Raw genomic sequence first — 14,253 nt, 5'->3', positions numbered from 1 at the left:
TATTTGTTATCACTATCTTGTTTTTTATCATTCCATTCTGTATTTGTATGTTTTAAATGTCTTTATGAAGAGTGTTGAATAATTTTGAACTTGAATTTGAACTTGAACTTGGTCAATCTGTATGACTCTTTAGATACATCAACGAATGTGTAAGAGGATATCAACTTTATTTACCAAGAATGAATTATATTGTCACAGTCATTTTATGGAAAGAGGTTTTAAAAAATCGTTCTAACTCCATGGGCAACAGTGTAGATTCTTCCCATATTTCTTACCGATTCAGACACCCAGAGCATGAATAATGATAATTGTAGAAGTAGTAAACATAATGTCATGTTGTTAAATTGGTCATCCATTTTTAGACATTCCCTGTAGAATTGTAGATACTTCAATGAATTCATAGTCTGTCTTCAAATCGTTTTTTGGCAGCAGTTGAAAGATCTGTCGTCATGTTTTTTACAGAGCATTTATTAGTGGTGTTTATAGCTATACAGAGGGAAGGGGAGGGGCTGGCACGGAAGCCACACGCCCTTATCAAGTTTTAGAAATAAAATAAATAAATGAATAAAAAGGTAAACCAAAGGAGAGAAAGAGAAAGCCTATAAACATTGCGGCACCTCAACCCATCCCCTTACATGATGGTCATATTCTCTGGAATGTCATCAATGAGCATGACCGCTACCATCTCCCCCATGACTCCAGTGCCTCTTTAAAGATTGGACCAATGCTACACCACTACCTTCAAAACGTTGTTTACAAAAAATCTTGTCGGTGCTTGTGACTTATCGGTGAAGTCTGTATTCACTAAGACTGATACAATTCTGTTACTGACTGAATGCGGAATTTTGCGAAAACATGTGAAGCCTTTCAAAATGTAAATTGGGATTTGGTATGGTATGGTATGGTATGGTATGGTATATTTTATTTATTCACGGTTAAAAACATAATACAATTGTGCCCGCATTCAGCAAAAGCTGTTTTTCAGCAGGGCCGTGATTACATATAACAGAAAATAAAACAATGAAAATACAATTTACAAACAAATATGCAAGTTATAATAAGTGAACATATTTACAGAAATAGAATCAAAGTACAAAATAGAATCATAGTGATAAAGTGAGGGGGGGGGAAAAAAAGAAAAAAAAAAAAATTATCTACGAGATGGAAGAAGTGAGCAAAAATATCTTGAATTTTACTAATCTCAGTGTTGTAAGATTTAAAAACATTTATAATTCTGATATCGTTGGGTAGGGTATTAAAAAGTTTTGATGCATGATATAATGGACTATGTTGAATAAAATTAGTGTGAGGTCTTGGAAGGGGGATTTGTGAATTTGCGTAGCGGAACCTATAGCTTACATTAGTATTAAATTGGATCAATGACGATAAAACAGGTGGACCAAGATTATGTAACAACTTAAATATAGTAACTAAAGCCTGTTTGACCCAGTATTCTTTTAGCATGTCAATTTCAAGGGTTTTATAAAGAATTTCAGTGTGATATCTACTATTCACTCCAAGTACAGATCTCAAACACCTATTTTGTAGAGTTTGAAGTTGTTTTAACCGAGTTTCTCTACCGTTCATCCAAATCGTGCTGCAATAAGCGAAATGAGGCTGAATTGTCTCATTCGCTTTAAAGCAAAATATGTCTTTAAAACCTTTTTCTTTACATGGTCTATTTGTGGGTTCCATGAGAAATTGCAATCAAGCAAAATCCCAAGATATTTGCATTCCATTACTCTAAGTAATTTTTTGTTATTCAGACGAATATCAATATTACAGAAACGACTCAAATTTGACTTTGAGCCGGTTAACATGACCTGACATTTGTCAACGTTAAGCAACAATTCATTATTTGAAAACCATTTCGTAGCTGATTTCAAATCATCATTGATTACTTTCTCTAATATCTTTGGGTCTTTTGATGCAAAATACATGCAAGTGTCATTCTAACCTAGACCTCGTGGCTACACGAATATTCTTACATTCTTACCATGAGACAAATTGTATTTTTCACTCTTAGTTTAAAAAAAGAGTAAAATAAACACATCTTATAAAATAGGAAGTCTATGGCATTAGCATGTATTGCAAATTATTGATAACAAAACAATACTATGCCGATAATTACGCTGATGGCAACTATAATGATGATGATGATGATGTTGGTGGCAGTGATTGTCATGATGATGATGGATCTTGTAATGGTGATAATGATGCTGGCAGTGATGGTCATAATGATGGTGATGGATCTTTTAATGACGATGACGATGATGATGAGTTTGATGATGGTGATGATGACGATAATGATGATAACGATAGTGATGATAACGATAGTGATGATAACGATAGTGATGATAGAGATGATGATAACGAAGGTGTCGCTCATAGTCGCTGCCGATGATCATGCTGACGACGCGAGATAATGACGATCATTTCAATGAAAATATATTATACAGGAATACTAGTATTGAAATCAAAGGTTATCATTATAAACTATTAATTAACTAAAGATAAATTTGATTTGTGATTCATTAAACAGATTATTCTGTACAAGCTTAGGGTTATTAGATGGAAAGCATTGATTTAACGCTGCAAATTTTCGAAATCATTAGAGCATAAACTTGATGTCATTCTACTTGATTACAATTCTCTCCCACAGTAGAAAAAAAAAAAAAAAAAAAAAAAAAAAAAAAAAACAGTTATATATATATTTTTTTCTTCAAGACTGCACGTTGCGTACGAGGTGTTATCCGGTAACGCAAGACTGTGTCAGCGACTGGTGCGGCCTTTGACGCGCCATGTCCTCGTACAAAATGCGACTGCAAAATAAGACGTGTAATACTGTTCCATTAAAATACTGGTGCATGATTTCAGGCTCATTCAGATATGCGCGGTAAACCGTCGCAAAAACGGCAACCGGCAACAGCGCGCAACAAAAGGCAAGTATTCACTAAACTATGTGTTATATAATTTAGGATTTGAAGCGTATTACCATATACGTTATCATAACCGCCGCGGTTTTGCCGTTTCATATCTGATAATCTGAACAAGCCTTTAGGCGTAATTGATCCTCAAAGACATATACTGATATAGGTCTGATTAACGCAAATAATAACGCAATCAAAATGACACCTCTTGTAAAAATGCTATGATGCTATAATAATTGTCAACGCTATTGATAGCTGTATATCAGTAACTACAAGAGAGCGTCTTCGATATGCTGGAATCCCTGCATCGAACCTCCTCTTCGTCCACATGTTTGTTCGGTCTCCAAGTACTTCGCTACCTCGTCCACCGCGTCGTAACGTTCTGCGTCACGAAGTACTCCATAGAGCCATCGACAGTCCTTTCCTTTCTGCGCTGCGACGTCCAACAATTCCTCAGTAGGGCTCGGCTTCATACGAATCAGACTCACCAAGGCATCTAGATTGAGGCTTTCAGCCAGAACACGCCAGTCATTGACCGAGGATGTGACGGAGCTTGGAGGGTCCAGCAAGGCTGTGAGCTTTGACCGAAGCCGAAGAGGGAAGACAGCGATAGGAGGGTCGTCTTGCAGGAGCTGACGGTGATCGAGGGATTTTGAAGGTTGAACTACATTCCCCTGGATGGAGATGAAAGAAAAAGAATCACAGTCGAATTGAACGGCATTATTGATGACAAAAACGTATTCATCCCTTTCACGATTTACAAATTGACTCCTGAGTTGTTTCAGTCCATAATGTCAAAGATGAAATGAATTCTAATCTAATACAATGGCTGCTTGATGTTAAATACTCTGTAAACTCCTAATTACCTGCTAACACAGTTTTCAATCGATAGAGACATCATTATTGTGACATAAGTGACATAATCATTTTTCGACGATGCGTGCGTGTGCGTGTGTGTGTGAGCGTGTGTGTATGTGTATGTGGGTGATTTCATCTTTGTTTCATCAATTGTACAGTTTATGTAATGAAAAATGTTTGAATTCATGTCAACGAAAAAAAACTATTTTATTTCTAAAATTAATTTGTATTGTTTGGAATCAATAATAATAAAAAAAAAACTATTTGCCTTCTTTTTTGAAGGGGTGTTATGTTTTTAATTGGTTCTTAGTGTATATATAGCGAAGTTGGATTGTTTGTGAAGGTTAATTCATTGTCTTGGCTTGTATAAAGATGTAATTATTTTATTTCTGATCTAACTGTTTCTAGGTTTTTTTTTTATTCAAGATGAATTGTTTATGTATGGTTTATGCATTGAATGGAATCAATTAAGAATATTGAAAAACAATCATTATTATAGCTTAAAGCAATTTCTTCACATTTGCAGAACAATCTGTTCAAAAATGCCCAAAAATTTACCGACAGAATTTTAAATAAAGCAAAATAATCACTGAATATCCCTTACTGAGGGGGTGGACAGGACTCTGGTCAGAACATGAAATGGAACATATATAGTCAGTATTAGGTTTTTAGAACTTCATCGATGCTGACTGATTTCTTCTTAAAGGAGAAAAGGCTTTAAAGATCAAACGGACAAGACATGCAAATGTAGAAACGAACAGTGAGGACACTGTGCTACAAGGAGATAAGATATATGGACTAAAATGAAAGTGAATGAGCTGGCTAGTAAAGGCAAATACTAAGAAAGAAAACTATAAAGAAGATTTCGTATCCCATTAAAGTTATACTTATTATTAGAAAGTGAGGCAGAAAGAAGTATTTACTTACCGTGTGGATATTGATATGTGTTGTGTTTCTCGATTTGGTACTCTCAGAATATTCCGTCGGCATTTGTCCTCGTGTGCTTTTGACGAGGTGAGTTTTTTTCGTGGTTGATGTGACTTCCTCAAAATCCCCACCTTCATCGTCGTCGTCGTCACTCTCTTCGCTGCCATCATACGCCTGATCTCCCCCGCAACAACCAGACACGTCTATGTGGTATGAATGACCATCTTTGTCGTCGTTATCAGTATTGCTCTCGTTATTGGTGACCTGGTAATGATCCATGACCACCGACTTAAAAGAGGTCGTCTCCGACGCAGTGGTCGAAATACCGCTGTCGAACCCGTTGATGACAAACGAAGGCAGAGCAGGGGAAAGATTCACATTAAGATTGGTGGTGGGATGTAGGTATCTCCGAGTGCTCCTGGGTGGACCTTTGATTTGAAACGACATGGCAACTTCGAAGTGTCGCTTAACGTCAGGCATGTCCTTCTGAAAGAGACAGATATTAAAGTTGAGGTCTGTGCAGGATGGGTTATCGTGTTTGAACGTGAAGGAAATGTTGTTGCACTTCCCTTGCCAGATGTCAGGAAAGAGGCCGATCTCCTCCCATTTGCGCCCTACAGGATTCCACCCCTCACTCACGTGTTTCAAATCAAAGACGAGGTCCCCTCCTTCCTCATCAATCAAGAACTCTACAGGACATCGAATCATTGAGCAATTATACTTTGCTTGTTGCTGAGTAGCGAACTGCAGAGCACATGGTGTGTTGTTGAGCATGTATATAAACACCTGGAATTGTCCTCCCTCTTTCTTTCCGAACGCGGCAAGCTGAATCCACTTCTTGGTCAACCGAGGATGTGAACCTTGTGCGATACAGGTGTAGAGAGAGAAGTGAGATAGGTACACCTGACACTGGTTTTCAAGAAGCGCGTATTCAACCTTGCCACATTTCTTCCGATGCTGGATTGGTTTCCAGTGTTTGTCCTGAGTCAAATGCGTCTCGCTGGACAACACCGCGATGTCTTGAACATCATCAGCACAATGCATAAAGCTTAGGATGGCTGGTTTTAAGAGCTTAAGTCCATGTGGACCACAGTGAACCACAGGACTTATAATAGTCTGGGTGTCTGTCATTGGTGGGAAGTCACTGAGATCCCAGTCAAGTACCAATTGGATGATCTGCTTCTTACCGCGAGGGATGGCACAGGGTGGAATTAGAAGTGAGATACCCATCTTGTCCAGAACAAGAGTTCCACCTGAATCATCGATCTCCCTTGACATAAACACTAACAGTTTGCTGTCGACCTCAACAGTGACACTTTCCCTCATATCTGTTTTTAACAATTCAATCAACTCGCCGTCGATACGTCCACTACCACAACTGTTAGGAGTTAATATATCCACCTGTTCATGAGCCATAGTTAGGTCGTTCTCGTTAACATGGTGACCACTTGAGTCACCATCACAAGGACCACAACCCGGAGTCCATCCATTCTGGGAGCCTTCGTCCTCCAGCTCTTGGACATACGCAGGATTCACTTTAGTGTTCTCATGGGCCCTCATTTGGTAATTGGTCATCGAATTGATGGCGTTTGATATAATGCAGTTGGAAGGGTTATGATGAAACAGCGAGGTCGGACGTTCGACATCGCGCTCTGAACGACGTCGCTGACCCTTTTTCCATTTGAGTACGGCGATGTAGATTACCAACAACGTAAGGATTATCACCAATAGCACAATGACAACGCTTAAGACTGCTGCTGTGATAGTCTGGTGAGTATTATTGCCTTTGGCATCCATCGTAAAAACATTTCCTCCTGATGCTCTGCCTCAAATCTTTGGATCGAATTCCAGATAGATTCTAAATTTCAAGAGTGAACCATACCATTTTACAAAGTAGTGAATTCAGATACTTTCCACAGATTGCACTGCATTTGAGTGAAATTTGGTCATTATTGTTTGCTCTCAGTCATCTCCTACAGTAGTAGTACAAAATGAATTCAAAGATATTTTCCACGATCAGTCTAATGTTCCACAATCGAAACGGAGGTGTACGTGTATGAAGATCGGCGACGTTTCCCTTGTTCTCTGTCTAAATATCTGCATCGTAAGGTAAACATCGCAGCAAGGACAAAATCTCTATGGAATGCAAGTATTCATATAATGTTATCACCCATGAAAATACCTGGTTCGGCTCTCTGCTCTCCAATACAAATATGAATCTCTTTCAATCTACTCCGAATGATAAACACTCAAGCATAATCAATCCCCTTTGAACTTCAAACAGTCTGAGAGCAAACTTATGCTGATCTTTCTTAGCACTTAAAAGAATTTGACGATCGGTGGTTGAACTGTCCAAGCGGATCTTTCGGCTTGGACCTATAAGTTTGTTCAAAACAGGTCGCTCCAAGATTCTATGACAAATAAAGACAATGAATAGAGAGAGAGAGAGATAAGTTGTATTACTGATTACGTGAAATGTCATTTTCGTCCGAAGTTTATGTTTGTTTTCTGATGAGGAAAAAACGCTCACGTATTGTCGTATATCATGCAGGTGAGTCAGGTTTTGCCCTTGACCTATAGACGATACTTGAAAGGATTCAAATAACCAGCTCATATTAAACATTCAAGAGCATCTTGTATTCCGGCAATAAAATACCCTTTGAAAGAAAATGTCTGGACAAAAAAAACTTTAAATCCAATTCGCAAAAGAAAAACAATAGTAGTCCTTCGTCCTTCCAAGGAGCGGTTCTAGAAAACTATTTTCTTTCCCTTTTTAAAAGAGGGATGGGGTCGAGTATTCTTCTTTCTGGGGCTTGGATAAATGTTAGGGCATGAAAACCAAAACAAATGTTGAATTGTTACTGCTCTTTCCCGCATACTTTTCAATTCATGTATTCTTAAACATGTAGAGGTCATGGCTGAGAATTATTTAAATGGTCAATGAGCTCCGTTTGCAATTTTTTTTTAAATTCATATTTTATCTTATATCCTATAATAAGAGAAGGTTAATGAATATTGTAATGTCTTACGACTACTATATGACAATCACGGACAACAATCTAAAGAAATTAATGAAAAATCCATAAAAGCAAGGACTGGTTGTATTGGTGCAATTTCCTGTTCAGGAGTGATAAATCACTTCCAACTATTTGAATTACACCTCATTCACTATGTTCAGTTTGATTAAGTATCGAGCTTGTCGAGTAATCCTTTCATTTTATTTCTAGTGTGTTAGAGGTTATTAAGAGGTGGGAATACTTCTGTGGTGTATTGGTGAAGGATCTAGACTCGGTAGCGAGTCAAGAGGGGGTGGGGGTGGGGTGTTTTGGGGGTTCCCCTGAAACAAAAATCTCAAGCATCTCAAGCCCCTCCAAAATATATTCATCTAGAGCCGTGCCTGTCTTGACTATCTTACATGAGGTTCCAGGTTCGAGACTTACTCCAAGATTACACACATGGACCGAGTGTTTTGCCCACATTTCCCCCTCTGCATTTAGGTGTAATAGTTTTTGTTTAAACCGTCATAAGGCATAGGGCCCGCAGGAAGGGTAGTTTTAAAGATACTATGTCCCTTTTGCAGCCAACATCAAATTCTGTAGAACTTTGCAGGAATTATGAATATATCATGTATGTCCTATTTGTGAAATTTAAACATAAGCAGTGTCCTAGTATTCAAATTATGCAAGGAAACCGGTTAACTTCTAGACTTCACGGTCAGTCACCTTTTTTCCTTGGTATTTACATACATAAAATGAGCTATAACAGGTACATGAGCATTTGTTTACATCAATAACCCATTCCTGGCCAAAATTAAACTGATTGAATCTTTGTGCAGCACAAAACGTACGACCATTCGGTAAAAGGGTCTGAAAATCATACTATTACTTAGGTGATTGCAATCACTTAAGTCGATTCGACAACTTACTTAAGGTCGTTATTTTCCCACTAAAATCCATTTTCAAGCCCTTTCGTTTTGAGGGAAGTTCTAAATTAGTATTGTCTTTCAAATGCCGTTAGAATTTAACCATTTCATTTGTTTGGCCAGCAAATGGGACATAATACCTTTAATGGACCAAAATAAGACCGAATCTTTGTTAATGTCTCAGAATATTAATTACACCCTACTAATTTTTGGTCTTTTGTTATCATTTAGTTGTATTCTCATTAAATTATTAGATGTATAGGACTACTTCTTCAAAACTGGTACGAAGTTTTTTAAATCTTTTTACATGTTTTGGTTTAATTATGGACTCGAACCTCAATGAATCATGTATAGGCCTAATGATATAATGATAACATTGATAACAAATAATAAATTATAATTATAATAATAATGATGAAAATAATATGAATAATAATAATAATGACTAATTATAATAGTGGGTTCTTGTAAAGTGATCGGGTCTGGTGCTCCAGTTTAAACAAAATAATTGATCGTTAAATGAAGAAAGCACCTTATAACATTTACTACGATTAAATTCAGACCCGATCAAGCATTGTTAAAAAATCAGTGATTGACCCATTGTAATACCCAACCGCGGTCGCACTTCACAATGGTCGTCGGTCTAAAGTCCATACCACTATTCTATATCTAGCATTCTTCAATATATACTCGTATATTTCTGCGATAGCCCTAACAAAACATCACATGATTCACATCCATTACTTCATTAAAATTTTATTTAAATTATGTGCTTACCTGAATACCGTCATGAACTTTGCAAATTAATTCACCAAGTCGATGCTGCCTTCACGTAGAATAAATCAGTCGAAAATACTGTTTTCACGTTCGTCGTGTAGTACGCTGCATGTCTTCAATACTCGTAACAGCAAGGGAGACGAATAGTCGCAATATAAACCCACAATTTAGGAATTCTAGATCAAAAGTGACTGATCAAAACTCCAATGAAACAGGTTAATACATCGTAACATTTTACCTATCTCGAAGGCTTCGGTTACTATTAGATAATGTCAAATCAATATACAGAGGCAGTGAAATCACACTAGTCTTTACTGAACGAGAGAGTGTCGAATGTAGTCTTCATAAACAAACCGTTTGTGTGGCTTAAGACGAGAATGAACACAATATTTTTCAAAGTTGATAAAAGATCGATACAAAATTCCTTCAGTTCTTTTTTCCTTAATCCTTACAAGGGAAACAGACTGAAGACTAGTTTCTGGGTAATTGAGTGAGAGTTTTATCATGTTTACTGGAAACACTGGAATAGTATGAGACCCGAACGTAGACTATCATGACGTGTTCTTTTGTTGGTGTTGTTGCATCAAAATGGGGATTTCCCTATTCACTGGATGACATCATTTTTTAATGGGCGTGTGCCGAGCGAATACCTGGGTTTCTTTTACGTGTATGTATTCACAAAAGCTGAAGCCTATATACATTCCAATATGTGCCATGAGCACCGAAAAGTGGAAGCCACTATTTTTATTATTATTTTGAAGGGGTACGGGTTAGGAAGGGGTGCGGGTTTGGAAGGGTGTTCAATTCAAATTTGCCGACAAGTTTGAGTGTACATGTATATAAAGCGCGTCCCTTCGATCTATTCTCGATCCATGCAGGCTCGGGTTTAGGTAAATACAATCCGCTCCTCGAAAAGAACGTGAAGTAAAGGTCCCGTATGTAGGAGAGTCACACCCAATGCACGTTAATACGCTACACGATGTAAGACCGGTGTTTAGTGTGCCTACATATTTTTTGACGGGGGGGGGGGGGGGTTAGGTAACAGCTGGGAGGCAAGGCCCTTTCGGTCCCCCGATCTCCTTCTTTCCCCCCCCCTTTTTTCTTCTTCCTCTTCTTTCTTTTCCTTTCTCTCCTCTTTCTCTTTCCCTTCTCTCTTTCTCTCTCTATTTTTTTTTGCGGGGGGGGGGGGCAGGGCCCGCTGCCCCCCTGGATCCGCGTCTGTCTACATAGCACTATTTTATAGTAGAAGTAGCAGCAGTAGTAATATAGTATAAACATAATCAGCAGCAGTCGCAGCAGCAATTGAAGTATAGTATAATTTGTACAGCATCACCAGTCTGAACTTTTCTCTGCGTTTGCTCGAGTTTGGTCCAGTCAAGTTGTTGAAGCATGGAGGTCGCTAGAGGTCTTGTGGTACCGATTTAGGGTGAATCTAGCGGCCTGTCCCTGTACCATTTCTATTAGATAGATGTGTTTTGCAGAGGAGGGATCCCACACTGTGGCACTGCACTCAACGAGTGGTCTTACTAGAGCTTTAATTGGCAGTACTCTACAAGTCTGGTGAGTTGATCCGGAGATTTCGTCGGAGGAAGGCGAGGGTGTTGTTTGCTTTCTGGCATATACTTGTGATGTGTTTGTCCCATTTCAAGTCGGATATGAGTGTGATGCCAAGCTACTTGGTTGATGAGACTTCTTCCAGTTGTGTTTTGTTCAGGATGTACTGCATGGTGTCGTGTATGGCTCTTCTTCCTGGATACTGTGATGGCCTTGCACTTGTCCGTATTGAGCTCCATTATCAATTCAGCGGACCATTCAGCGAGTATATTAAAGTCCTCCTGTAGTTCAAGAGGCTCTTGTCTGACCTCGATTACTGGGTCGCAGACGTACCGGAGAGGTGAGCTTGTCTGACAAGTCGTTGATGTAGTACAGGAATAGAGAGGGTCCTAGGACAGAGCCTTGGGGTACTCCTGAGTCGACGTCAACCTCAGGTGATGCACGGTATTCTAAAACGACTTGCTGGGTTCGATGGTGAAGAATGTTGATGATCCACCTGTTGCTTTTTCCTCTCACTCCATAGTGGTCCAGCTTGTGCAGTAGTTTCTGGTGACTGACCTTGTCGAAGGCTTTGTTGAAATCCATGACAAGGACATCAGTTTGCAGTCCTAGCTTCATGTTCTTGTGGAGGTCACTGACGAATCTCTTAGGTCGGAACCCATGTTGGAGGGGATGAATGATGTTCTTTTCATCGCCATGCCTCATGATGCTACTTGCAAGAATGTGCTCCATCATCTTGCAGCAGATGCATTGAGGGAGATTGGACGATAGATAGTTGCTTGGATCGGTTCTGTCGCCTTTCTTGTAGACAGGCACCACGTTTACTTTATGCCAGTCATCTGGTATCTCGCCGGTGGCATACGAGAGTCTGTAGATGCTGCATAATATAGGAGCGATGACCCTGGATGCGTGGGGGTGATCCCATCGGGCCCTGGCGCTTAATGTGTGAAAATCTTCTTGAACTGTTTATTCAGGGCATCAGCTTTCTCAGCAGGTTCACTAATGAGCATGCCGTCAGATTTGAGTTCCGCAATTCCAGCACTGTCGGTTTTGTTATGCTTGATGAGTTGTCAGAATCTCTTCATGCAGTTGTACTTCTCTGGACCTTCGTCATCATCTTCAACAGAAGTAAAGATGGAGTCGACATAGCTCCAGTAAGCTTTCCTGAGTTCGGTTTGGAGCGTTCTTTTGAGGTCACGGAGCTGCTCTTCCATAGCATATGGAATGAGGCCCTCTCTCTTCCAAAGGTGTTTGCATTTGTTGCTTAGTCTGTCGCGTTTATTTATAAGTCGTCTGAAGCTATTTGAAGATGAGCCATATCTCGTTCACAGAGGCATATGGTAGCTTAGCTTCTATCTCATCTTTGACTGATCCCAAGCTCTCAGCAAACTTCTCCCACTGAGCTTGGTGTAAAGTAATACTATCCTCCACATCTGCTGCCGCCTGGTTGGTCTCACATCTAGCTTGACGTGAGACACTCCTGGAGCAGCAGTAACCTCTATGACTACAGTTGGATGTTTGACAAGGAGTAAGTCAAGTGCGTCTGCCCAAGGAACCCTCAGTTTTCGCCGATACACGCACATTTTAAATGCATCTATTCTCTTTTCATATCTCTTCTAGTCATGGCCCATGTCTTACTTCCATAAGTAGCAATGTTTCTATTATGATATGATTGATATGACGTAATTTGTTTTATTTTTGTTTTATTTCTTCTTTCTTTTATTTTTATTTTGTGTTTGTAATAGTTTGCTTGTATCGCTTGTTTTGTAATCATTTAGGGTTTTGGGGCACTCTAAGTCTGAGATGCAGTGAACCAACTAATTGTTTTGCCCACCAGAGCTATGAGCATGCTCCGTGAGTGTCTGCTTCAGCACAATTTGTAAAATGTTTGGAAAGCCTATTGTAAATATTTTGTCCCCTTCAAAGTATAAAAGGCTGTTTTGTTAAATAGAATAGGCCTAAACGGATTCCAATAACAATACAAACTATGTGGTTTCATTCATCACTTAAATATGAACATAACAAGAAGTAAAAACAATATTCTGAATCTGGATACATTATGTGGACCCTACATGTACCCCCGAATTGTGTGTGTTTGTTCATGGGTAATAATGCATGCATTCATATGAATCACATGAGATTGCAATTGTATGAACGTATTTAGTTAGGGGCCTATGACCAACTTCGAAAAGGAAATGCATTTTATTTGAACCAGGAATATCGATGTGACCATTATTTGTTCACAGTCAGCGGTTATGTAGGGTGAAGTACAATTTATTTTATCATCTGAATTTCAATATCATGGGCGGTTTGAGATTAAAGCGACGGATAAACACCAAATATTCTTTTTTTTTCATGAAGTTCATCGGATATGACATATTTTATTATGACCATAACATAATATGTTGTACATTGTATATCTCCCAAACAGTATGCTTGTCTGTCAAAAGACGATAAAAATGGATACTGTATTAGTTTCCACAGTTGAGAAAGCCATTTATGGCGTAGCTAAGTGGGTACGGGCCTAGATCTAGGGCGCGATCCCAATCAAATAGTGAAGGAAAAAAAACAGAAAAGAGAGAGAAAAAACGAAAGATAGGGTGGAGACACCACATCGCGTGAAGTATAAACTCTCCATGCGCACATATTATACTCGATATACTCGTTCTCTCATATTCGTCCATCCATCCTTGACCGGTAACCCCACCCTTCCTCCGTAACCCCCCCCCCCCTCATGGCTAGAACCACACTACGCCATGGTGACTGCCAAATAGATCTTTCCTGTTAGCCTATACTACATATCAAATTAAAGAAGCGGTGTTTTCCGTATCGTCATGAGCAAACCGTTATTATTGTAAAGAATACAACTTTTCCTCATCTATCATGATAATGGGAAGCAAACTAGAACACGCGATGTACTATTAAACAAAATAATATTGATTCAAACAACACGAAATCGACAGTTGATTATATCGCAGTAAAAGTAAGGGTGATGGCGAAAAAACCCGGGGGGTACTCACATATTAGGACATACAGGGTTGTGCCGCTCTAATGGATCACTTTTTCACTCAAAAAAATCCCTAAACATGGGTCCCACAAAATACCATTAAGAATGGGTCCATTTTTTCAAAATTTCCAAGCGGCACACCACCGTCCAAACCAAATCTGAGTACCCCCCCCCCCGGGCGAAAAACACTACTTTCATCAAGAAGCGTGGGAAAGAACACTCCTTATTTCTTAAATACCCTCTGGATCTTGTATTTACATTTATGGTTGAGGAAAGCA

General features: G+C 39.1%; 1 protein-coding gene across 1 annotated transcript; it reads right to left on the bottom strand.

Annotated features, from left to right (window-relative positions):
• Positions 1–2,689: 2,689 nt before the first annotated feature.
• On the bottom strand, positions 2,690–9,478 carry LOC763307. The gene is made up of 3 exons (XM_001199227.4): positions 9,415–9,478; positions 4,716–7,126; positions 2,690–3,604 (listed from the first exon to the last, which is right to left on the bottom strand). Exons 2-3 carry the CDS (start codon positions 6,510–6,512, stop codon positions 3,200–3,202), a joined length of 2,202 nt encoding a protein of 733 aa, XP_001199227.2. The 5' UTR covers positions 6,513–7,126; positions 9,415–9,478; the 3' UTR covers positions 2,690–3,199.
• Positions 9,479–14,253: the final 4,775 nt, after the last annotated feature.

Source organism: Strongylocentrotus purpuratus, unplaced genomic scaffold (assembly GCF_000002235.5).
Source record: "Strongylocentrotus purpuratus isolate Spur 01 unplaced genomic scaffold, Spur_5.0 spur5_scaffold_2, whole genome shotgun sequence".
NCBI classification, from domain to species: domain Eukaryota; kingdom Metazoa; phylum Echinodermata; class Echinoidea; order Camarodonta; family Strongylocentrotidae; genus Strongylocentrotus; species Strongylocentrotus purpuratus.
This window is presented reverse-complemented; position numbering and strand designations above follow the sequence as displayed.

Bases quoted from the DNA above. Each gene is read 5' to 3' on its own strand.
- LOC763307 (XM_001199227.4), bottom strand. From the start codon at position 6,512: ATGGATGCCAAAGGCAATAATACTCACCAGACTATCACAGCAGCAGTC. The intron at 3,605-4,715 runs GTAAGTAAATAC...ATCTCCATCCAG, and splicing joins CACATATCAATATCCACACG to GGGAATGTAGTTCAACCTTC.